The sequence below is a fragment of the Strigops habroptila genome, chromosome Z (genome assembly GCF_004027225.2).
Source record: "Strigops habroptila isolate Jane chromosome Z, bStrHab1.2.pri, whole genome shotgun sequence".
Taxonomy (NCBI): Eukaryota; Metazoa; Chordata; class Aves; order Psittaciformes; family Psittacidae; genus Strigops; species Strigops habroptila.
Genome location: NC_044302.2, coordinates 24,154,624 through 24,181,272, shown reverse-complemented (window position 1 = coordinate 24,181,272; position 26,649 = coordinate 24,154,624). Strand labels below are relative to the sequence as shown.

At 40.0% G+C, this 26,649-nt stretch overlaps 1 protein-coding gene across 2 annotated transcripts in view; it reads right to left on the bottom strand.

Annotated features, from left to right (window-relative positions):
- Positions 1-286: 286 nt before the first annotated feature.
- MCTP1 (multiple C2 and transmembrane domain containing 1) overlaps positions 287-26,649 on the bottom strand; it is a 249,559-nt gene continuing 223,196 nt past the window's right edge. For both annotated transcript variants that reach the window (XM_030470381.1, XM_030470382.1), the window contains 4 exons: positions 10,510-10,619; positions 6,916-7,025; positions 3,315-3,412; positions 287-1,143 (listed from right to left, as the gene is read on the bottom strand). In XM_030470381.1, coding sequence (XP_030326241.1) covers positions 1,072-1,143; positions 3,315-3,412; positions 6,916-7,025; positions 10,510-10,619 — 390 coding nt within the window. In that variant the 3' untranslated portion in view covers positions 287-1,071. The remainder of the gene's footprint in view (positions 1,144-3,314; positions 3,413-6,915; positions 7,026-10,509; positions 10,620-26,649) is intronic.

Sequence of the window (26,649 nt, the reverse complement as noted above, 5' to 3'; positions counted from 1 at the left end):
AGTTTCCATGCAGTAGGGCACAACTGTATCTGATGAATTGACTACGTTATTAGCTAAGGAAATAAAACCAGTATATCAGTTTTATCACAACTGCATTTTTTCCTCTACACTATATTTCACATTGGTAACAGGTAATGTGCTATATCATAAAGCATATTGATATGATCTTGTGATTTGAAAGCAAAAACATTTTCTGCAAGGTTCCATATTAAAATAGTTATGTGCACAGAAGGTGTTCATAGCATGACACCCAAAGCAATATGGAGTTAGTTTGATAGTACTTCCATTACAGCAGAATTATGAACTTTATTCACTAAACTATGTAGTACAAATGAAGATTACCGGTACGTATACAAAAATCAGATAGGCAATCAGTTACAAACCTGGCAGTATTTTGAGAGAGACAGAGATTTTTAGGTCTTACGATGGAATGATAAAAACATTAGGAACTACTTTTGGGAGCTCCAGAAAGAGATGTGCACTTGGTGTTTCTCATTATCTTATAAGCAGCCCTCCTGCACAGGAAAACATTGCACCAGGAGTTAACACAGGGTCTGGAGTTCAAAAAAATCTGCTAAAACTTAAGTGCAGTAGGGTCCACTACACTGTATTTCTGTTGAAACGTATAAAACATAGAAAATCGTAATGGTGGCTTAGTGGATAAAAATATTAATGCTCACAAATAAAATCTGACTGAATTTTTTGAGTCAGATTTAAAAGTACGCCTTTTGCAGATTCAGTCGGCATGATTTGAGTATTTCAGGTATCTCTGACCACCAAGTAGCTGTGCATATTTACCATTTTAGATTGATTCCTTTAATGTGTAATACTGCGTCTAATAAGGCTTTCGAATGTAGAAACCCTACTTGAAACCTTCAACAAATGTCTTTACAGTGTGAAATATATCTTCAATGAGAAATGCCTTTTTACAATATTTACAAAATCTCCCCATTAGGTAAAAAGGAAAAATAAATAAAAAGCTCAAGAAAGAAAGGAAATGCTGCTTAGGCTGTAGGCTTTTTCTTTTATCCTCCCCCAGCAGGTGCTTGACCCTTCAGCATGTGGAGTTGGCTAGCCAGGGTTGTTTTTCTTCCTCTTGCTTGGGCTGTGACTGGGATCCTGTTTCAGTTCATGGTATTGCACCTGTTTAAACACAACATTCAGAAAGAAACTAGTCAGGTGGCACACGCTAGAAAAAGAAAGATCTCTATTTTTTGGAAGAAAAAGAACACCTTCCCCCTGCAATCTAAACAGGATCTGCAGCTGTGATTCCACAGCAATAGAATGATAGATCTGGAGTAAGAAGGAAAGACAGCATTAGGAAAATCCTGCCAGGAAGTAACACTGTGTGCTGAAGTAAAGTTTAAGAAGGCTACATCTTTTGTCTTCTCCATAAGCTTTAATAGAGAATAAACAGTATCCTCTTTAATGAATTGGATCAATAGCTTTTGTAACGTTTCTTAAAAACTTTTTTATTTTCAAACACCAGCCATAGAGGGGATGAGATTCAGAGAGGTATGATGTGCACCTATACCTCCTATTTATACCAGCTCTGAACTGAAAACGCTACCTAGAAATGTGGAAAGCATATAATCCTTGTGATACTGGAGGTGATTTATATGCCTGACATTATCTTAACAGTCGCACTTCCTCAAGAGATTGTGTACTGCATTATAAAAGCTTGTAATTCACAACCTGCTTATTTTTAAAGGAGTTTATGTGCACGGCTGAACTGTGGCCATATCAAAAACTTACACCCTAGGAAAGCGAAGGCTGAAATGCTCTCAGAGTGCTGCCACAAGACAAAGCCACCCCACCACTGACTCCGTGTTGGTGCAGCTCCTTTTGTCATTTGACCTTCCTGTTTTATTTTTTAAACCCTACTTTTTTAATAATTATGTGGTTTTCTCTGTATTTTAAAATCATCAGCCTAATTTCCATTTGGGCATAAGCAATTATTTTCAGACCTATTCTCCACGCATACGTAAAGACTCAGTCAAGCAGGTAGACTTTAGAGATGACATATTGAGAATACGTAAATAACTGATAGTGTCTTAAAAATGCGGTGACTGAAGGTGAGGTGCCAGGTAATACAGAATCAGAGAATGGTTTGGGTTGAAATGGACCTTAAAGCTCATCCAGTTCCAAACCCCTGCCACGGGCAGGGACACCTTCCACTAGAGCGGGTTGCCCCAAGCACCATCCAGCCTGGCCTTGAACACTGTCCGGGACTGTCCTGTCCCTACAGGCCCTTGCCAAAAGCCCCTCTCCAGCTTTCTTGTTGCTCCTCATAAGGTATTGAAAGGCTACAATGTGTTTCCTACGTAGAACCTTAGAATCATATTATCATAGAATCAGCTAGATTGGAAAAGACCTTTAAGATCATCAAGTCCAACTGTTAACCCAGCACTGTCAAGGCCAACACTAAACCATGTCCCCAGGTGCCACATCTACATGTTTTTCAAATACCCCCAGGGATGGTGACTCTACCTCTGCTGTGGGCAGCCCGTTCCACTGCCTGACCACCCTTTTGGAGAAGAAGTTTTTCCTAATCTTCCTAAACCTCCCCAGCACAGCTTGATGCTGTTTCCTCTTGTCCTATCCCTTGTTATCTGGGAGAAGAGACCAGCCACCTCCTGGCTCCATCCTCCTTTCAGGTAGTTGCAGAGAGCGATAAGGTCCCTTCTGAGCCTTCTCTTCTCCAGACTAAGCCCCCCCAGGTCCCTCAGCCACTCCTCATCACACTTGTGCTCCAGGCCCTTCACCAGCTTCACTGCCCTTCTCTGGACCTGCTCCAGCACCTCAATGTCTCTCTTGTAGTGAGGGGCCCAGAACTGAACACAGGATTCAAGGTGTGGCCTCACCTGTGCCCAGTACAGGAGGCAATCACTGCCCTGGCCCTGCTGGCCACACTATTCCTGATACAGGCCAGGATGCTGTTGGCATTCTTGGCTGCCTGAGCACAAGCTGGCTCATGTTCAGCCTTATCCCCATCATTTTCACATGGGGCTGGAGGCTGCTTAATACAAACTCTAGCACCTGCTACTGTTATCCATCTACTTGTCTTTTTACTGATTGCTCCAAAGGATCCTCAAAGGCACAACTAAGGAAGTAGCAACCTTCTCATTGGAAAAAGGTCTAGCAATCTCCTTAATGTCCATAGACTCTCCTCAGCTTGAGTATGCAATTTCTGTGTGGAAGAATATAATACTGAATCAAAATAACTGCTTTAAAATGTGTTTAAAAAAACCCAGAAAGTCATGATGCCACATATCAAATTAACTGCCATAAGGACACTTTAAAAATATACACACCACTTGCACATCTGAAGGAACTCTGGATAGAAAGTCAAGTAGCTCATTGTTATCAATTGCATACGGACTTCGAAGCTTCTTTGTAAATTTGTTGATACCTACAAAAGTGAAAGTTCAAATGTTACTATGACCATTAAAAAAACCCAAATCAACATATTTCTTGTCAAAGTTTAAAAAAAAAAATTAGGATCCGCTTTAAAGTCTGACATTAGCACTGAATTAATGAATGAATGAACTCAGGCTCTAAAAGTCGTAATCTGCTGCTGTGGTTCCCTCTGCTTCAGAATGCAAAAGTTCTAGGCACATTTTCAAATTCCTCGAATACTTTTTTTTTCTTTGTAAAGTAAAAAAACCTGTGGTTGTTATGTAGAGGTTGCAAAAAGGAGAGGAATAATGTGTATTCCATTTCTATAGCAGAGAGGATGAGCAGTAATGGGCTTAATTGCAGGGCAGAAGATTCAGGTTAGACACAAGTAAATCTTCCTACAGGAAGCAGTAAAGTCTGCATCAGGAGAAGGCTTTGGGGTGAGTTTACACAAGCCTCTGTGTGGGAATGTCAGATACAGATAAGCTGATGACAGTGCAGAGAAGGGATGTGATATCTTCCTCAGACATCATGGTCTTACAATGCCTATTGACAATTAGTGCTCAGAAGCACCAAGAAAATCCTCTCCAAACTAAGCAGGAAGCAGGCTTTTAAATTAAACTAATTTCCTTATAATTACATGCTGGGTCAGGTTCATACACTTTTCACTTGAGAACCTTGTTCATGGGCTCTGTGGACACATATGTGAAGCATGGGCAGGAATGGTACAAACTGCACAGACTCTCATGTGAGTGGGAGAAAGCCAGGGCAGCATTAAAAATATGCCATCCTCTGTAGTTTATCCAGGCTGTATCAGAGATAAGATAATACAGTTTCTCTTCCATGAAGACTTTGGTGCCCAAGCCTTTTGGAAAGCTTTAGCAAGGACATAAAGCTTTGGGATGGAGCATACAAGCTGCAGTCTTGATAAAACCCACAGCCTCCCACTGCATGAATTCTCAGTTCTGTGGTGTAGATATGAGATGCTGCCATCCCTTTATCTTGTGATTGAACAGTGAGTGCCGAGAAGGAATATCTGAGATTAGAACACATTGTTTAAGAGGGTCCTTTGCATCAGCAAGTGATTGAGAAATTCAAGGTCTGCCCCACTGTTCACTGCACGTGGCCACTGGACCACCCATGGGTGACATAGTCTCATCTTGTCCCATCTGATAAAGTACTAGTCACATTGTGAAAGTAAATGCACAAATAAATCACAGTCAAGGCTCAGAAAAGAAAAGTGTTGACCGGATGAGATGGGGTGCTACCAGAGAAGTAAAATACAACAAGGAGATTAGGTCTTTTCCAAAAGTTTGGAAATTTTCTGATGAAAATAATTTTCTTTAGAATCTTTTCCAGATAAACAGCTGTAGCTGTTACCAGGAGTTTGCACTTCAGTGAATGAGATTAGAGTGCAGAGGTGGTTCCTGCTCTACTGTGGCTAATGCACCACATGCTGACGGATCAGTAGTCTCCATAGGGAGAAGCACGGCCAGGAGGGAAAGAAAATTTCCTTCCAGGCCAGGCTGAAAGAGGCAGTCCCTATGGAGGCAGAGAAGAAAGACAGCTATAAAAAAGACCAGCCATAACACGGAAGAATTCTCATTTAAACCCCCCTGACTTCCCAAACAACAAAATGGGTGATGCTGCTACAGACCAGCTCAAACTTTCCTGTGAACAAAAGTCAGATAACAAAGGTCATTTTCTTCCAAGTGCAGGATGTATGAAGAAATGTATATACACAGAGGAGGCTAGGAATACACAATAATGGAGAAAACAGGCATGTGTTTAGAGTACGCATTTTTTGAAGGGACAGATGCTTAAAGCTACACACAGCATGACGTGGCTCTGTGTGAACATGGTTTGCTCCAATGAGGTCTACGCTGCTGGAGTTGCAGCTATGCAGAACATGTCTGGTCTCCTGGCACAGTGCAAGAGAAATATAGAAAAAATAAGAAGAGATCCCCATACACTTGGTGAGTAAGAAGCCACCTAAACCGAAATGCAGGAGGAAAATGTGGACCTGAAACCTCTATGAACAAAGGTGCTTGAAGTTGTATCTAGATAGACTAGGTAACTTGGGGACATGGAAGTGAAGAGATGGGGAGGGGAAGAGAGCAAGGTGCATTTACAATAATTTGTGCTTACGTTATCTATCCATGGTTTGGGAGGCATGGGCTCCAGTTTGGGAGCTGAGGCTCTTCCTTACCTGAAACAGACATTTTTGGAGGGGGGGGGAGTGTGGCCCCTCCAGGGGTATCACAGGGATACATGTCAGGAGTTTTTAATAAAAAAATGCTGACTATAGTTTTGTGGGTATTATAATCTCAGGTTCTTGCATGAAATCACGGGGATATATTAAAGCAAGTGTACAAGACGCCAGATCTGCCCAAAAAGCACCAGAAAAAAGGCTATAGACCAAGTACTTCAAACTTTAGTAACAAGAGGCCTATCACAGTGCGTATGTGCTAGGTTGCACCCAGGCGATATAGGGTATGTGAGGAATAAGTGAAATTCCAAGACAGGCAAAGACAGTAAGCCCACACACTTGCTTCTTTTAATTCCATAGAAACAATCTTCTTCAAACCTTCCTTATTGGTTCTTCTCCATTTTGCATATTCTGCTACAATTATTTGTGAAGACTCTGTAAGAATATTAATAATACTGACTGATGTACAAAAATTATATTCTTTGCTGTTAGTTCAATGATTTTATATTGTCTCTTACACTCAGAAATTTTTCACAAAGGCATCATAGTTATTCTCTTCTTCAGAAAGAAAATCTAGCCCCAGATTTAACTGGACAGTGCTCTTCACAAGTCTGCACTATGGAATAAGGGTACAGCTGCTTGTGTTGTAAGACGTATATACAATATACAAATGTATATGCAAAATATACAAATGAAAACTTGGGGTGTTGTTTACAACAGATGTGGTAACAGTAGCTGTTTAAAATCAGTATAAAGAATAAATACAAGGACAAGTAGTGAGAGCTTGGATCAAATCATGATTCTACCCCACTGCCCACCCAACCCCCCACCAGTTTCTGTCCATTATCAACACCAAATACCCCATATACCACATTTCTTTCTGACTAAAGGTGACCCTTTACACAGGTTGCTTGTTGCTATGTTTACATACACTTTCAGAAGATAAAGTACTGCAGTAAAAAAGTCATATTGTCCTAAATACATTATATAGATTGAAATGCCTCTGTCTATGTATAAGTGGTGAAAATAAATCTGAGTAATGTCTAGACAAAGCTACACTTTGATATATGAAGAATCCTCATGGCTATATGTTTATAGCATGATGAAGTCTGGAATGCCAGCCAAGAAAAATGCATTTTGAAGATGGGCCTAAATCTTTACGCAGTTGTGATTTTTAACTAACCTGTCTGTTTCCATCATGGGGCAGCTTCAAGATCATAAATATCGAAAAGTACTGACAATGTAAGTCATCCCTTAAAAAACAGTTTTTTCTAAGTGGTCAGACAGTTAAAAGAGACTTTACTTACCCCAGACAAGGACAATGTATCTCAATGGAATGAAATACAGGATGATGGTGAACACGGAGAGGGCAACAATTGCCAGCCAGCTCAAGAATGGGACAGTCCAGTTGAATGTACTAAAAGGAAAATAAACAGAAGTCAGAAATGTGGTCACCCAACAGAGCCAATAAAAGAACAAGTAATGGGCAGGACAGGGGGAGAAGCACCAGTTCTATCACTGAGAACAAACTGAAACTACAAACCGATACATGGCTGCTGTACATCAGGGTGAGCTTGGACTTGGACCCACTACCAGTGGAAACTAAAAGAGCTCCCAGCTTCATGCACTCCCTGTGGAATGGCACATCTCAAGCCCAGCTTGAGGAAGGGACCTTAAAGCTCATCCAGTTTCAACCCCCTGCCGTGGGCAGGGACACCTTCCACTAGACCAGGTTGCTCCAAGCCCCATCCAACCTGGCCTTGAACACTGCCAGGGATGGGGCAGCCACAGCTGCTCTGGGCAACCTGTGCCAGCGCCTCAGCACCCTCACAGGGAAGAACTTCTGCCTAAGAGCTCATCTCAATCTCCCCTCTGTCAGGTTAAAGCCATTCCCCTTGTCCTTTGCCTACAGGCCCTTCTCCGGGTTTCTTGTAGCCCCTTTAGATGCTGGAAGCTGCTCTAAGGTGCCCCTGGAGCCTTCTCTTCTCCAGGCTGAACAAGCCCAACTCTCTCAGCCCGTCTGCAGAGCAGAGCTGCTCCAGCCCTCGCAGCATCTCCGTGGCCTCCTCTGAACTTGCTCCAACAGCTCCATGTCCCTCTTGTGTTTTTGCCCCAGAGCTGGATCAGGACTGCAGGGGGGGTCTCCCCAGGGCGCAGCAGAGGGGGAGAATCCCCTCCCTCGACCTGCTGCTCACGCTCTGGGCATTTTGCCCAACACACGGGTGGTTCTGGGCTCAAGCACACACTGCCTTATCTCCACTTTGCTTTATTGTAAGGACAGTGAAAGCAGTCAAAGTCTGAGTAGTGACCTTCCCCTCTGCCTGACATTTACATGCACTCCCCTGGCAAGTTCCCTTCTGTCTTGGGGGTACATTCAGGAAAAGGCAAGTGTGGGGGTATGCAAAGCTGGAAACTCATCCATGCACCCAAGAAGGAGAGTATTAGGGAAAAGGAGAGTGCAGAACAGTCTGTCCTGAAGACAGGGATATGCAACAGCACTGAACGAAGGAAGGAAATAAAACAACTTTGAGCGGGGAAAAAAAAAAAAGGGAGAAAAATGACGGAGGAAAAAAGGAGGGAGCGGAATAAGATAAAGTACACTGCAGGAAAAGCAAAGAAAAACTTTATCTTCCAGATAAAATAAAAGAAAGATTATTTCTTTATGGATAAAGGAAGAGAACTTCTGGGATTCCATCAGAGTTTCAGGACACTGCCTTTCCAAGGAAACCCCAGATTAAAACATCCTCATCGAGAGTCCCAAGCTCTACGCTGTGATCACCTCACTTGGCAGAGTCTGAGGTGTGACAGAGAGGAACTGAAAGCTGAGGAATCTTGAAACAGCCACGCTGTGGCTCTCCAACCTCTGTGTGCAGGAAGGAGAGGGAGGCCAGATGGCCAGTTTATATGTACGTCCCAACGGAACACTGGTAAAAGGGAGCCTGGTTCAATGGGCTTGTTCCATGAAGGCACCACCATGTCGAAAGTGCTGCATGACATTTATCCAGAAGGAAAATGTGGCTTTGGCACTAAGTAGCCTGATGATACTCTTTAAAGTATTATCACTAGCTACATCCCCAATCAGTGTGATTACATTATTTTGGCTTTTCTGGCTGAATAATTGCAATTATCTGAATTGCTAGCCATATTTTTCATAATGAGCTCTGGCTTCCTGTGTTTATTTGTCTTCTTTTCTCCCTGGCAATTTTGACATGTCTCCAGAGTGAACATTATGTTAGTGTCACTTGGTGCAGGATCACTCCCTTTCTCCTCAGGGGACACCTGCTCTTTTCCCCTCTTCTGCATGCATTTGGGATGAACAGAAGGTTGAGGGTCTGCTCATATTCCTGTGACTCGGCTTTGTGCAATGGATCACAGACATGCCATGTGTGGGAACACTGGCTCCTCACTTAGCAAACCTCCTTATGTGCTTGCTGTGTTAGCACAGCATTCACTATAGGTTTCCCATTATAGTTTTAGGAACAAATTACATAGATTTATAGGAAGATTTGGGCTCACTCAGTTTAGAAAATTCTGTTGCTCTCATCTGCTATGTAATAGAATAAGACCTACTTCCAACATGCACAATTAGAAAAACTTAATCATCAAGACAACTTCCATGAATAGCCTTTTGATAAAAGACTTATTTCAGACACAGGCTCATTTTGCTTGCCTGGAAAAGTCATGCAATATAATGTGCTTGCACCTGCCTGTGCTGCTGTGAACATGGCTGCCTGGAAGTGGCCTCATGGGAATGCTTCCCAGGCTTTCCTGTTAGGGACTTTGATCTTCAACGCAAAAATGACAACCTCCTCTTGAATTCTGATATGTTGCCATTGTTGATAGTTTTGGAGGCAAAAAAATTGGGCAGAACAGCAAGAGAGATGATCCTCATGTTTCCTATATGCTGACCTTCATCAGTCAAGAAGTTGGTACTTATTTGGGGGGCACACTCCTTGCATGTCTCAGAGGTGTGAGACACCAATGTGCTGCAGATGGCACCAGCAGTGGATGAGACAGGTGCCTCACACTGCTAGATCTCACCCAGAACAAGGCAGCACATGGCTTTAACTCTCCCATAAGATGTGCTGCGTGCACCAGTGGAAGCTTTACAGCAAAGCCTTTTGTGGAGGTTTTCTAACTCAGCATGGCTCCCTGCTCATCTCTCTGTCTGCTCCCTCCACCTGCAGTCAAAAGGTGGTTGCGAACATGCTGCTCCTGATGTCTCAGCTACCAAGGATGAGATGCTCTTGCCTTTTGAGGGGCAGAAAGCCCGCGGCACAGCTGATGGCTGGAAGACATCTTTCTGGAACCCTTCTGATCTCCAGTAATAAATGTTACACTGCTGTTCAATGCCAAAACTACACCAAACTTCCTGTGGTAAATCTCAGAACTAATCTTGCTTAAGGCCTAAATTTGTTGGCAATTCTTATATATCAGGTATGAAGTGTTACGAATTACAAATACTCTAGAAAGAAAGGCTTTGCGAACACTTCCAGCAACTGAACATATATACATCCTTAAAATCTGAACCCTCTACTCAGCTCTGTTTATTTCCTTTATCAAAGCTGCATTATTTATTATTATTTTCAAATAACTACTGTTAGGTCTCACGGCAAGTTTCTGTTTTACTTCAAAGCCTTCGCTATTATTTTCTTCCCCCCAGTTTCTGTATTTCTAAACTACAAAATTAATATGACAGGATTTTCATTAATTCAGGGTGTTCACAAAATACAGATGAATTTCAACAACGTATCATCAAAAACTGGAGTTCCAAAATAAAAAGAGTAAATAAAATTGAGTAAACAAAATAAAAAAGAATAAAGGTCCAACACTTGGTACATCAGCTTGAAAAGAACATGAACAGTATTGGAGAGCAATCCAGCACCTGTGTTAGCACTTACTTCTTGATTCTTTCTCCGAAGGAAGCCACTTCATCAAGGATATTCTGGACACTGATACACACCTCCTGGATGGCATAAAGTCTATTCATAAATCCTTTTTTTTCACTGTCCTAAAGAAAAGAATAAAAGTAGTTGAATAAAATAATTTCTGACTGTAGGAAAAGGACCACGTATCCATCAGTTAAGTTTCAAAAGTGCACGTTACATATTCATCTAAAAGTAATTGGTAAAACCTGGTAATAAGAAATTGTTTTCTTGTGTATTTGTGTATATTGACAGTAAGTATGATACAGAGCATATGCTGAGCACCATAAAATTTAGTTTGTCACTGCATTAGTTTCTAAATATGTACTTCAATAAGCCAGGTCCCTGGCTTACAAACATGTTGAAGGTGCCAACCTCCTATGTTGTGCACTCTTTCAAGTGGTAAGAGATAAAAGGTGGAATGGGGGCACTTCGTCAAAATGCTGGTCCTTGTGCTGCTGTAGGCACCAGGAAGACGAGCACTCCTTGTGGGAGGTGCTGAATGAGAAACCAGAAACACCCAGCTCTTACAGGGATGATTCCTTCTGGCTTCATTTCTGTGCTTAAGTTGCCAGATGCACCCATGCCCCCATCATCTGTTCTACCTTTCTGGTTGGCTGTTCAGCACACTTGTTTTCTCTCTCTCTCATTTTTTCTTTCTAATATTCAAGTGCCACTGTGCAGGAAATACATGGGAGATGAAACTCCAACAGCCTTTACAATATGGTTAGTGCTGCCCATGCTGCAAAAGCATAATAACATCTCAGACATGGAGAAAATGAAAAATGCAGGGGAGGTGCCATTGTAGGAAGTAATTTAATTACCTCCTTACTTACTCAGGTATTCTATACACTATTGGACTTTTATTTACAAAGCCATCAATGTATGCTAATGTAAAAGTCTAACCATAATTTCATTTTTGTTAAATTTATCAAGAATTCTTGTGCCTTTGAAAACGTGAGAGTTTTTTCATATACAGAGTGACCATTTGTCCCTCAAAAGCAGGAGCCACCTTCATTAAGATGTTTTCCGGGGTCTTTGTCCTCCTTTCCACCAACTCAAGCAGACTTTGCCTCCTAGAAGAACCCAACAAGGTGCTGCCTGGGTACATCAATGCACTCCATGGACCATTCCTCAACTGGGTTTTGTCCTGCTCCAATGACCTGTTCATTTTTCCTCAAAAAGCTATTTTATTTCTAAGCCTAGACAGGCTGCAGCATCAAATCCATACAGAGCCAACAGCGCTCTCAACAAAACATTGCGTTACATGGGATTAAAATGAAACATCACCATGGAAAAAAAAAAAAGACAATTTCTCTTCATTTTTTTCTCAGAGTCCATGTTCAACATTTCCAATGGATTGATGCTATGTTACCACACCTAGCTTGAATGGGATTAGTGTTTTCTCAAAACAAGAAATGGAAAAATAAATATTTCAAGATTAGCAAAATATTTGATAAAAAAAAAGTTGTTCAACATTTTGCCATCACAAACCACACACCAGTCTCAGTAACTGACTCTAAAGTCCAGCACCAAAGAAATTAGCATATGTTGCATTTCATTTTTATTTTCTTCTCCTGATGCTTAAATTAGCAGACAGTATATTGGTTCACTTACATTGTTGCTATTTTTGACATCTTAATAAACCAGATCGGATGAGGAAAACATCATTTCGTGTTTAATCACCTAAAGTTACTTCAGCAACACGGGTTCAAAAACTATGTTGTCAAGGTTTCTTGTGAAGATGTTGAAAGTGTTTAGCTACAGAACATAGACTAAAATATACAATCATGAAACAGAGAGAGATGGCAGAACTACTTCCAATGACTGATTATAATTTAAAACACCAAACACTTCAGAGTCAGAAAAAACACCAGTTTCTCAGGCAACGTGAAAGAACTTATGTTCTAAGTTAAGATTAATAATTATTCATATGATGAAGAAATATTTTTGGTTTTTTTGAGGATGACCATAAACACAAAAACTGATATCAACTCCATCTAGTGCTGCACAGCAACACTGTGAAGTTATTTCCTTAATATTTACCACATGCTTGAAGCCTTGGAATGACACCATTATTGTCCTCAGGTATACAGCTTCTGAAGAGGTGCAGCATATATCCAGCATGTTTCATTTGAAAGAGATACCTGCTCTATTCGTTCATGTAAAACACACACTTCCAATACTGGAGAAACATGAAAATAAACTGTTTTCTCATATGGTAGAAGTGAACAATAAACAATACAGAAATCACAGGTATTTTTCTGCTTTTGAAATATGTATAGACTTTGCCTCTTCATATTCATTTAACAGATTCTGCCCTCTCTGTAAAGTTATAGTGATTTGTAATTAACTTGCATGAGAAAACAACTATGTCACTGTAACAAAACCAGTTCCCTTTGTGACATCTCCAGAACTCAACTGGGATTACATTCAGATGTCCTGAGGCTGTTTTTCTTTACAAATATTTTACCAGACAAACTAATACCTTTTTTTTAAATACATTTGTTTTAAATCATTCCCCAAAAGAACCCCACAAAAATCTCAAAGACAGAAGGAGACAGAGAAAGAATCACTATATCCACCCCCTCCTCCCCACAGCTTCTGAGCTTAAAGAAAATCTGTTGACATACTATGAGGCAGGAATAGACAAAACAGCTGACGAAAAAGGAGGTGGTCAGAAGGATCAGGGTTTGACTTTGCTTAAACTAATTCCACATGCCCCACAACTATTAGCTGTTTTTTATTTCCTGCTCCAAAGATTTGTGGAAAAAGTAATCTGGGCTAGGGAAAAGCTGCACTTACTTTCTCCCAACAAGATGCTTTGTTAGCAAATAGAACATATGAGCCACTTTGAGCAAACCAAAGTTCTTAATAATCCATTTTTCAAACGCTACTGGTACTTCCTTTCCAAAGAAAGATGGTCTGTAACTGGAACCAATTTCATCGTTTGTATGGCTAGAATACCAAGTTTCTGGAAATAATTGCCATTTAAATAGTAGATAAAATTTATTATACAAAGCTAACAACAGCTTTATTACTATTTAATTTCCATGATTTGTTTGTTTGCAGTAGGCTTAAGGTATCTGAAAAGCAAGATGTTTGCTAAGGGATGGCTTTAAGCATAAACTGTGAAAGCAAAGTCAAATTGATGTTGATAGACTGACTTGAATTTACAAAAGGGAATGAACCAAAAATAAAGTCTGAGACCATGTCCTCTCCTCCTTCATAGGAAATGGTAGATTACACATTGATATACTGCTTGGCCAATAATAATACTTAACTCTTGTGTAATAATACTTAACTGATTTTCAGCTATAATTGTATTTTACATTTGGTGAAAACAAAGCAAAACAAAGCAAATGACTTGCTCTAGACTGTGTGGAGCTAATTCACACGAAACCCTGAATACAACCCATGTTGTGTGAGTCTCTATTCAGTGGACTTGCTTCCAATCCCATGATAAAATAGAGTGATTTAGGAAAGGAGTATACCTCTAACCTCAAACCTCTCTTTTCTCCAAGTTAAGGTGCATTTACAAAACAAACATTACAAAAGACAGGGTAAGCAGGAGAAATAAGTAAGCCAGTGTCCTGGGTTCAGCTTAAACCATGACAGCCAGACTCAAAAGTAAACTTTGATAAAGTTAATGGAATTATGCCAGCAAGAAAAAGAGCTTTAAGCGAAAGGAGACATTTTTAGTACAGGGAATAAAACTTTGAACATTTTATGGTGGGTAACTCTCCTACTAATAACTGCTAAGTTGGAGAGAAAGGCACAGATCATAAAAACCGTAGAGTAAGAGGAGAGTTTCAAGAATAGAAGGAAATTTTGAAATTTTTAGGCGATGCTGTCTGGAAAAGACAGAGGATCCAGATGGATCCTCTGAAAACACCCTTCATTGCCCAAGCTGGTATGATGGAGCATCTCTGTACAAACAAAAGTGGCTGAGACAAAGCCAGACTAAGTTGTGATAGGTACAGAGAGGATAAGAAGCCACCACTGAGAGCAGAAGTGTTCACCTAGTATGCTGTACGTGCTGTGGTCCTGCCACTTGGCCACCAGAAGACACATACACTCTTCTTTGCTTGTGTCATGCTAGACTACCTATGGCCACACAAGTATAGCCCCGCAACTATTGGTGAGGAACTCCCTTAGCAACAAAGTTGTAGATCATTTTTACTTGAATAGAAGAATGCTGCTTCCATGAGGAAACACTGCAGATTATTTCAACTAATAATTGGCCACCAAAGCAGAGTGCATCCATAGGCACCCATGTCATCCCTTGGAATGAATCTCAGCCACACGCAGGACTGCAAGATCCTGGTAGACCTCCCTATGGAGGCTCACGAAGTAGACCCACAAGTGTTGGTAGGAAATGCCTTAGCTCTTTACTGTCAGGATTCATTAGTATCTCCCAGGAAGGGCATGTAGATACTAACTGTTGAATAATGTCCTATGGCCTGGCCACTGCTCAAAAACCTGTCACTGGGGATTAATGGCCACAGCTATTATATCCCAGACTATAACCTCTGCTCCCTGGGAAGGTCACGAAGAAGATAGAGATCCAACACTATTCCAGCTCTGGGCACATTTGATCTCCCCCAGGTCTTCTGAATCCCTATCAAAAGGCTTTAGATCTGGCGATGGATACTCAGGCAAGCCATTATTTTACGGAAAGAGGTCAGAATGATATTGCTATTTAAAGCTAACTGTGGAAGTGTGATCATGAAGAAAAGCTGAAGGGTTTACAGGATCTGGAAAAGTGCATGGGGTGACCTCCTCCATTACATCTATAAGGAACTGAGAAGGCCATGTTTTGATTGCTTTTCCTTCTCAAAGGTGGCCACTTGCGGAGTACCATAACCATCTAGTCTTGCCACTTTTTAATTGAAAAATTCCAGGAATACTTTTGGAGACACTGAAACCTTTCCAGGGGACCTTAATGATTTAGAAGTTTCCACCCTTCCAGCAAGCCAGCTCGTAACTCTTTCAGTTATTTTAAATAGCTACTGATGGCATGCCAGGCGGACAGTTACCAGCATATGTTCTCCCTTCAGCATCAGCAAAAGAGAAGGCCTGGATGGTACTCATACCATCCTGAAATGGAACAGTGGGAGGAGGCTTCCGTACAGCGCTGGCACCTTTAACACTGGACGTCAAATGCAAGGGTTACATACATAACCAGAACTGAGCTTTGAAACTGTGGGCTTCACTTTAGCCCATGCTGCCCAGAGAAGCTGTGGCTGCCCCATCGCTGGCAGTGTTCAAGGCCAGGTTGGACAGGGCTTGGAGCAACCTGGTCTAGTGTGAAGTATCCCTGCCCATGGCAGGGGGTTAGAACTGGCTGAGCTTTAAGGTCCCTTCCAGCCCAAATCATTCTCTGATTCTGTATTACCTGGCACCTCATCTTCAGTCACCATGTTTTTAAGACACTATCAGTTGTTTACAAATGCTCAATATATCATCTCTACAGTCTACCTGCTAACATAAGTCTTTATGTGTGCATGGAGAATAAGTCTGAAAATAACTGCTTATGCCCAAATGTAAATTAGGCTGGGGATTTTAAAATACGGAGAAAACCACATAATTACTAAAAAAAGTCGGGTTTTACAGAGAGAAATAATATTTGTGGTCATGATTATTAAAGAAAGAAGTGATAAAATGTTATTGTCTAGTAAGCATTCTGTATTTAAACCAGCAGAAAGTAGGCACAATAGAAACCATATAAACATGCAGATGAAACACTGAAGATTCACTGTTTATGAAGACACCACGCCTGTGAGCATGAATATTACAACAATCTGTTCTTCCTCAAACATACACTAAGAGCTGATAAAAATCATTTTGAACCTTCTGTGACTTTTTGGCACTACCACCTATGTAACGAATTAGACTTTTTCATGTGTAATGAACTGCTGCATTGTTAGAACATAAATATAAAATCAGAAAAAAAAAGGTCAAGAGCTACAGTAATAAATTTATAGGAAAAGATGATATTGCAAGCTTACTACAAAGCAGAGAAAGAAACACTTTAATGTCAATTCTTACATAAATGCTTATTAAAGGCAGATTTTTTTTGCCAATGCTTTTTACTTTTTCTTTCTCCCTACTACATTCCACAGTATTGCCCAATGCTGTTTAAACGTGTTCCTTCTTGATCTCTCCTCCACTGCACATTCTAATACTGTAAAGATAACACTCCAGTAGAAACACAGAAACATGAATGCAATAGAGCCAGTTAATGGCATGACATGCCATTTCATTGAAGGGCCATCTAGTGGAGGGAAACAAAAATTTAAATTTTCCTTGTGTGATAACTTTTTGGCTAATGCTAAACCTTCACGAAGTGTTCATTTCACAAACACTCTAAACACATATATCACTTGAAAAAGGTGGAAGCTTGTTTGTTCATGGCGATACATTCATGGACAAAAAGTCAACAATGCCAAATAATGCCCTGCTTTTCTTGACATTATTTTGGAAGGAAACTTAAAGAATTGACGCACTGTGGGAGTAAGTGTTGGGGTGATGAGAATCCATCAGATGCATCTGCTTTATGTTCATCTTTGAAAAACCTGAATTTTTTCTCTCAGCTGCCTCTTTCCCCCCCTTCATGCTGCTCTGCTATATTTAAGCAAGGGAAGAGAGAATTTCCTACTTTATGTGAGACAGAACTAACATGGAGCTTGACAGTGATCTCAGTAATGTTCCTCTTTTATCCAGCCACATCGATGTCATCCAACAGACGGCTAAGAAAGAAATCTTTGTGTATTGTCCAGCAGTTTTTTGCAATACCTAGATTAGACTACAATCCTGAAGTTCTACTAATAAGCAAACTTTGGCCATGATTTTACAGTTGGATTTGTAAATTCTGGTGGTTCTTAACAGTGCTTACCCTCTATCTATGCTGAATGCAAAACTGAAATTAATGTGTTCACTAATTCAGCTTTTAAAGTTCTGTGATACATATCTGAGGGATGCCAAATTTAAAAGTTAAATCTCAAAGCTCTAATAATATTAACATAAAGAATGATCCTGCTAGTTCTATGAGAAAGAATTATTTTAAATAAGAACAGCCCTGCTTTTCAAGAACCTGGAAGTATCATGGGGTGAGAACAAGTCATACCAGGTAGTAAAAAATTCTGGATTCAGGTGGGAGCAAGAGTACAGACAAACCAGAAAGGGAATGATGAAAGACCGTGGTTAGCGAAACACATGAATTTTTGAGATGCTTATCTAAATCACACCCACACATATTTGTTGTCCAGTTGTTACCAACAAGAGCCTCATCAAAACAATGTAGTGTTCTATTTTGAAAGTTTAAAGTAACCTTAAAATTTATCTTTCAATAAATGTCCATACAGCTGTCACTGATTGATATAAAAGGAAGATTATGGCGTTCTGCTGGAGTTAGAGTTGTTTAAAATTTCTGTTGCAGTTCTGAAATACAGTGGCTTGAATATAGCAGGTGTAAAAGTTAAATTTGATGTATTAGTGTATGTAGAACATAATTTTCATTTTCTCCTTGTAAAAATTATAGTAATGATAAAAATGCTTTTGGGCAGAGACTGACTATTCAAGATCACCTCCATACTGGTCTAGGACACTATCTGTGCACCAAAGTCTGCATTTAGATTTACTTTACTGTCTCTGGAAGTTTCCCCACCCTATGTTGACACGATATTATGATCTTGTAATTCTTATATAAGTAAATCATTCACCTAAACAAACAGAGATAATGATTTTACACTAACTTATCGACCAGACCTGGCAAGCCTAAGCAACAGCATCTGTAACTGCTTCTGCTGTCAAAAGACCTGCACCTCCAATGCTGGACTGCAGAGGGTAACCTCAAAATTGTCACCACCACTATATGAACTGCCATGAGAAGAGCCATTGGCAGGAGTCAAATTATGATCTAAAAGATGATTCAGTATTCCAGCCTTAGATTTCTATTGTAGAGTTAATATGAACTGTTCTCTAGAAGTGTTCCCCTCAGGAGGTGGAGCGTGGTCTTCCTATCACTAGCTCTGCTACTTCAGCTCAGAAGAAAGCCTACCATGTCTAGAGCAGGAAAGACTAAGTGATGTTCCAAAAACAATGCATACATAAATACACATTTCAAACAGCAGTTACAATTATTTAAGAAATTTATCAAATATTAATAAATTGAAGAAAGAACAAAAACTTTTAAAAAACATAATTCCCCTGCATAATTCCCCCTTTTTTTTACATAATTCCCCTGCATAAATGTTCAAGCTGTGCTTTTGGAAAATTACATGGTTTAGAAAAATAGTTTGGTATTTGAGACAAAACAATATAAAAAGGAAGAAAAAAGCTGCACCTAGAAAATAGCTCTGTAAATATTCTGGGGGTACAGTGGGTGGGGAGTGAAGAGTGCATCAAGAATTTTAGAGTGCTTTTGGAGAAAATCCAGATAAAAGCCTGAAAAGACTCCACTGTCAATTTTCACTGTCTGCTTATTTTACTGAAATAGGGGAAAAAAACCACCCCTCTTTGTTTATTAGGAAGTACTGAAATTTTGAGCAAGATCTAAAGCTGAGCCATCTAGTGAAGACAGGGCGAGGCCATGAATATACAAAATCACAATGAAGGGTAATTAGAAACAATGCTATTTTAATGTCTAACAGACTAAAATAGTCTGTTCTACATTCATTTCAAATACACTTCAGCATGCTAATGCCTTAGAAGGAAAAAAAGCACATATTTATGCTGGACCACAGTAAATGACACTGACTGATAACACTGTAAGAGCTGCACACATTTTGGTAGTGTACAGCAATATGCAATACTGAAAAGAAAAAGGTAGCTCAAAGGCAAATATTTACACAGCTGTCTACCCTTTTTTTTTTCAGAAAAAAACATAGCTAAAGCAAAACTTTGATTGTGGTATCTGTTACTTTACAATAAAATACACTGTAGAAGAAGCTACCAGACCTTGTCTTCAGCCACCTTTGGTGAATTTACTTATGAAAAATGAATAATGAAACTTGCTTAGTTGAATTGATTATGAATGGAGGTGCTTTAGAAGGAAAAAGGAAAGCAATGCATTGTTAAAATTAAATACAAAATCCAGATGATTGCTGTAATTATGTAATGGCAGTTGAAAAAAAAAAAGGCAGGAAATTTGTCGTTCTTCAGGCAGTATTAACTTGAACTCTGAGCGCTCATGACATAGGACATATACTGTATCACAGATGATACTATTTTTACTAAATCCTGCAGCCAAAGAATCAAAAAAACAGCTGGGACACCTAATTTACAGAAGATGAAAAAAAGGCATTCCATGGCATTTACCTGCTTTCTTAAAAAACCCAAATAAACAAAGTACTTTAACACATCCCCATGTAACAAGCATTTCACCACTTTTTTCCTCACTATCTCCTAACTTACACACCACCTATTCAAAACCTTTAAAATACCAAGTTCCATGATATGGAAATGCAGGAGGAGGAGGGCTGGAAAACCTGGAGGGAATAACAAGCCTGACAGCAAACAAACAAGTTATTGCCCTTTAACAATTCAGTGGATATTGGGCATTAAGCAAATGAATAAATGAGACTGACTTTAGAATGAGCAAAAGGGGTATCCAACAGCATTTAGCTTGAAAAAGGGGCAGGGGCCCCAATATGAGAAGGATGTGGAGCTGTTGGAGCAAGTCCAGAGGAGGCCATGGAGATGCTGCGAGGGCTGGAGCAGCTCTGCTCTGGAGACAGGCTGAGAGAGCTGGGCTGGTTCAGCCTGGAGAAGAGAAGGCTGTCTAAGGGAAGACCTTAGAGCAGCTTCCAGTGCCCAAAGAGGGGCTACAAGAAACCTGGAGAGGGGCTTTGGACATGGGCCTGTAGGGACAGGACAAGGAGGAATGGCTTTGACCTGCCAGAGGGGAGATGGAGATGAGATCTTAGGCAGAAGTTCTTCCCTGTGAGGATGCTGAGGCGCTGGCACAGGTTGCCCAGAGAAGCTGTGGCTGCCCCATCCCTGGCAGTGTCCAAGGCCAGGTTGGATGGGGCTCGGAGCAACCTGGTCTAGTGAAAGGTGTGCTTGCCTGTGGCAGGGGGTTGGAACTGGATGAGCTTCCAACCTAAACCAGTCCGTGATTCTATGACCAGCTGTAGAAAGAGCTGGCATGCAAGCCATGATGCACCCCTGTTTGAAGAGGACCCATGTGAACATGGAATTATTTTCATGAGAAAATTGTAAACAGAAAATTGAGAAAAAACAGGAAATTGTAAAGAGAATTGGAGACCATCTCTCACTTTCTAAATCCCTGATCCTTTCCTGACATTTTCACAAAAGCCAGAGGTCCATTTAAGATGACATCAGCTTCAAAGGTTTGTTGGTACTAGCTGTCCACAGATGCACGTGCGCTGTGCCACCTCCTGTTTCTCCAACTCCACCACTGCCCTCTAACTGAGGGTGTTGTATAGTGCATGATGACTAACAAGGTGCAGTCTGTTTAGAATAACCTATTTTATTCCCATAGGCCTTTCCAGCAGGGAATATAATTTAGGCCTCCATACTAAAAAAACAAACAAACAAACAAACAAACAAAATCCCCAAACCCAAAACATTTAGAAAGGTTTCTTCCACCCCCCCAAACTCACAACTTGCTTTAGTGGCACTCAGAAAAGCATCAACCACCAGCCACAGTGCAAGAATTCAATGACAGTCCTCTTCTTCAACTTTCCACAAACAGTCTTTGTATTATTTATTGTCTAGTAAATAAAGATTAAATGCTTTTCAGCTTTGGTTGCAAACTCAGTACCCATTTGCAGCCCAACAACAGCAGGGAATAAAGCTGCCATCGTTAAATGTCTTTTTTTCTCCTGTGTGCCTGCTTTCCATAGATTTCATTATTTCTCCTGGATGTGCACACATTGTCATATCTAGGGCACAGTGATGCTAAGCAAACAGGGAGAAGGCTGTGAAATTTTTATCATCACTGAAACAACTGGCTGGGAGGTTACACTGTATTTAACCTATTTTGCAAAGGAAACATGGAAGAGAGCAGGTGCCATTCCTCTAGAAGACCTGTGCTATTCTAGCGAGGCAGTTTGAGATGAAGCACACAAACACTTGAGGTATTTGGACTCTGTCACACAACAGTTATCAAAGAGACTGCAATAACCAACTCTATTAGATTAAATCTGCGTTTTTCTGGTAAAGGGACAGATTTGTGTGATATTTAGAAATACCTAGACTGTACTACACTTCTCTGCTATTAAAGTTGTGGGAGGATGGCTCATGCAAGGCACAGGATGGACATATGCCTGTGCAGAAACAGAATGGTCAAGAGCAGACACCCACAGTTCCTAATACCTTACACAGAACTTTTGAAATTATTTCTGACAGATTTCTTTAGGGAAAGCAAATGATAATTTACATTATGCTTAAAAGAAATCTCTTAGACTGTTCCTAAGAAAAAAAAAAAGATGTTAAAATAACTAAACAAGGAGAAAGAGGTATAACAGCAGATATATTTCAAAAGATTAACAGTAAACTATCATAAAATTTGGTACTAGACCTGATGTTTAATATATTTATTAATTTCAATCAATAAGAAGGAAGGTTGAGATGCCAATCTTATTACAAAATTACTTTAGAAGGTGATGTCAAATTTTTGAGGAATGAAACAAAGTTACATTAATTACTATCACTAGTGGTTTAACTACCTAGCACCATTATATAACCTGATGAGATAAAATTAATGATAAAAAATAAAAATAAGAAAGCAGATCCAGAAAAAATGCAGACACGAGCAATTGAAATAATGAAAATTGTGAGAGGATAAATTAGATAATGAGCAACAGAAAGGACTAAGACATTTTAATTTACACAGAAGATAAATTAACATAATCAAGATATTCAAAATAATGAATGGTTTAGAGAAAGAAATTGGGACTCTTAATTACTCTCATAAGGCAGTAGAGAGAAATGTTCCATGAACTTGAAAGGCAGCAGAGGTAAAACTGATAAAAGCAAAATTTTTTCCACACAATGCAAAACTCACTGGTGGAACTCACTGCCAAAACACCATTAATACGAAGAGCATAATCAAACTAATAGCAGAATTAAGCACATACACCATAATTTTCCCATGAAATTATAAAAATAGTGGGTAGAACAACTGTCCATCATTTCAAACAAAAATTATGACACAGATAAAATCTCTTGTGGAACTCAAGCAGGAGTTTGAGTGACAACAGAGAACGGAAGTTACTGTGAAAATTAAGCGTACACAATGCACACACAAGATGAAACCTTTCCTGTTTATTATTTGAGATACTTGCATCTTTGCTAAAATGTGTCAGAGCAGTAGTAGGAGAACAAGAAATCAATAGAACAGAACCATGGAACTGCTGATATTGTAGCCTAGGCGAAAAGTACTGAGAATTACAGTCCACTGCTTGCTGAAAAGGATTGCACAGATATGCACACACACACAAAAATGTCTCCTGTTTTTTCACCTGAGCCATACAGTGAAAACAAACTTCAAATAAAGTTTCTGAACAAACAGGACCATGTGTTTTCCAGCTACAGCACTGATTTCTTCTAGAAGGAAAAAAATTTGCAAATTCTACTTTTGGCTAACGATTTCCATCCCAAATGAATAAATAGTTTATTTTACTGTGTTTTTTCTGGTTATGGACATTGGGGCTAAGAGAACACATGGCATGCCTATGGTTGTAACACTGGTCACTTACACCAACACTTATATCCTAACAGATATTCTAACGCTTCCTTCTGTTGAACTCTGCCAATCCATGCTTTGAAATAGATTCATTTTATTGCATAGTTGTACAATAGCATGTACAAAAACAAATATGTAAGAAGATCTCCAGGGTTCTCGGGGAGGAGGGGAAATCTGAATACCTTGAACCCAACCTCAAACTGAAAATCACCCGAGAACCTCTGCTCTACATATAAAAACACAACAGCATTTTTCTTTGAGTTTGTTTACTTTTCATTTTTATGATAGAAGAGTTCAGAAATCAGCTACCAAGTCAGTGCCTAAAAACTTTGCAGGAATTTCTTCCTCCTCCTGAGGTTCTGAGCTTCGCTCACACATGGCCTCTGAGCTTTGGAGAAGCCGGCACTCCTGAATACAGAGCTCCCACATGGCATCCTACTGCATTGCCTTGGCTCCAAAATCTCATCCCCAAAATCTCATCCCCTTTTGTACTGACTTCAGTGCTTTTGATTCCCATGTGGTTGAAAATATTAATGTATGGAATGGAAAATATTAATACAGTACTACAGGGGAGAGAAAAGAAGGGAATTTACTAGCAAGGCTTATTCAAAATGGGGGAGGGTTGAAGTGTGTAGCATGCAAAGCATTTCCTTCCAGTACCTGGAAGTAATGGAGATATCCCAGTTGATAATGAAAAGGGAAAGTAAGGAAGATCCTGTGGCAAACGGAAATGGCACAGCCTGAATGGGCATCTTTCCAGGGTTGTGTTTGAGATTCCTCCCCACTGCAGGGAGATGGCTCAAGCTCTTTATTAGTAGCAGTATTGACATTAGTAAGTGATAAAATTACTAACAATTAATGACTATTGCTGTTAAGACTTTTTTTGTTGCTTGCCCTATGAAGGGGACGGAAGACCTGTTGAAGGAGAGCCAATATTGCGAGAGGACAAGTCTACCTTGGAGCAGTGAGCAGAAAAACAATTGGCTGCACCAAAGAAGATGGATGGAAAAAGTAAAAGAGCATTAAATACTAGTTTATCATAGAATCACAGACTGGTTTGTGTTGGAAGGGACCTTAAAGCTCATCCAGTTCCAACCCCTGCCACGAGCAGGGACACCTTCCACTAGAGCAGGGTGCTCCAAGTCCCGTCCAACCTGGCCCTGAACACGCCAGGGACGGGGCAGCCACAGCTTCTCTGGGCAACCTGTGCCAGCTCCTCACCACCCTCACACAGAAGAACTTTTTCCTTTTACCTAATTTGAATCTACCCTCTTTCAGTAATTTATCAATTACTTCCGAGCATGCAAGGTAACAGAGCAAGCAGTTAAACCAAAGTAAAATGGGAACCACTTCTCAGAAAAGTAGTATAGAAAGACAGCCACCTCTTCACAGCTGGTAATCATTGTTATTTTTAATATTTCATGCACAGGCTTTATTTACCCTCCTCAGTTGTTGCCATGTTGTGTCTTTTGTGTATATTTTGTGAGTGCCTAAAAGATCCTTTCCAAGTACGAGGGTGCCACTATATACAGCACTGTCATTAAATGCATTCCCAGCATCAGAAGGGTTGAGATCTGCTCAGTGGCAAAAGGCTATTATTTATTACACCCTTCCATGTAGTTATTTTTGTTTCCAACTTTTTTATAGTTCATTTATGTGGTACAAATCCCTTAGTTGATTCCAGTGACATAGTTGCACTAAGCTTTCCCCTCTCCACCTTGCCCAATATTATGGAGCAAACCGTAAGTATCTGAATTGGAAAAGATATATATTATTAAAAGAAGGACCCAAATTATTCACCTGAAATATTATTAAGAAGCAATATGCCTTAATGTCATCCACCTCCCATTCAATATTCCTTACTGTTACTACAAATGCTACTTTCAATAAACATTTTTAAAACCTAGCCACCATTAATGTGGTTTAAATAAGACATATAAACCTGTAAAATAACAGCAATAACTACATGCTGCAAATTATACATAGTTTATGGTGGAGGTTATTTAGCATATCTAATCACAGTTCCAATTTTCTCCTACTGCATAAGAGTAGGAAGAATCATGCATGGAAAAGAGAAGGGAGAAGGAAGAAGATAAAGGTTTTCTAAGCATGAAAACTTAGCAAAGTCGTAACAGCAGGTAACCTGTCTAGTATATCGTAGTTTATAAACTTGTGCCAGGGCTCAGGCTATGCTTCTGCTTTTTGTCCTTACATGCTCTGCTAGGATCCAACTCCACATAAAGATATTGATAGTGCCCAGAAGGCTCTGTAGTGTCTTGATGCTATTGACGTCTCCGAAAGGAAAGAATGACACCACGCATGTCAAGGTAGTGAGACAACATTGGAGTGCTCCCCATGCTTGACTAACCCTTTTGTAGATAAATGATGGAGAAAGCAAAGCAGGATATTACTAGAGCATAACTGTACCAGCATTTCTGCTGTTTAGTTTCATCCTTGAGGAAATACATCCTTTTAGACTCTCTGGAAGCCATTACAGACCTCATACTCGTAAATGGCATTATTAAAAAAAAATAAAAATAAATAAGAGCATGACATAAGATACCACTGACTGTAGACTCATTTATTTACTTATTTATCTGTTAAGTTTCTTTTAAAAGGTAATATTGTATTTTGTGACTGTTTTTCCCATTCAGATTCTGAAAACTAATTCCTCCAACTCTCTTCAGCTTCCTGGGAAGCTCACAGGAGGTATCGAACCCAACCTGGGTGTCCAAGTCCTGATACTGATTTTGGGGACCAAGTCTTAATTGACTTAGTAGTCCAGTTTGGTCAAATTCTTTTTATCTATTTTTAATACAATTTTATTTTAAGTCTGGATCTTCAAGCAATCTGTTGTGAAACTACAGGGACTGGATGCTTCTGGCCATCCTTTCCTTCCAAAGGAATTGTGAACACAGATCACTTATGGTTTGTGAACTTCAATGCATTTTGTGGGGGAAAAAACCATAACTCCTTGTGTACTGAACTGTATTAACTTGGCCACAAATCCTAAGCTGCTGTGTGCTTATCACCTTAAGAGAGATAATTCACACAGATTATATCTATATGTTGGAAATGCTCCACAAATATAGAGCTCTGCAGACAATGTCCTTGTGAGTTCTTCATCCATTGTCCCCACCTATCCCAGTGAAACACAGACACTTTCTTTCTTTTCTCCTCTCTGCCTCCCCTGTACTTTTTGCCCTGACTCACTCTCCCCATATTTGCTCAGAACTACTCCAACGTGCTGCTCCTTATGAAACAGTAACTTCCTAGAACTATTAAGACTTGTGACAAATGACACCATTCACAGACTTGCTCCCCCAGGGTTTTGGCATAGGAGAAGAAATGTTTAAAGGAAGGAGAAAAGACCTTTCTTTCTCCACTCTAGCTCGGGACAC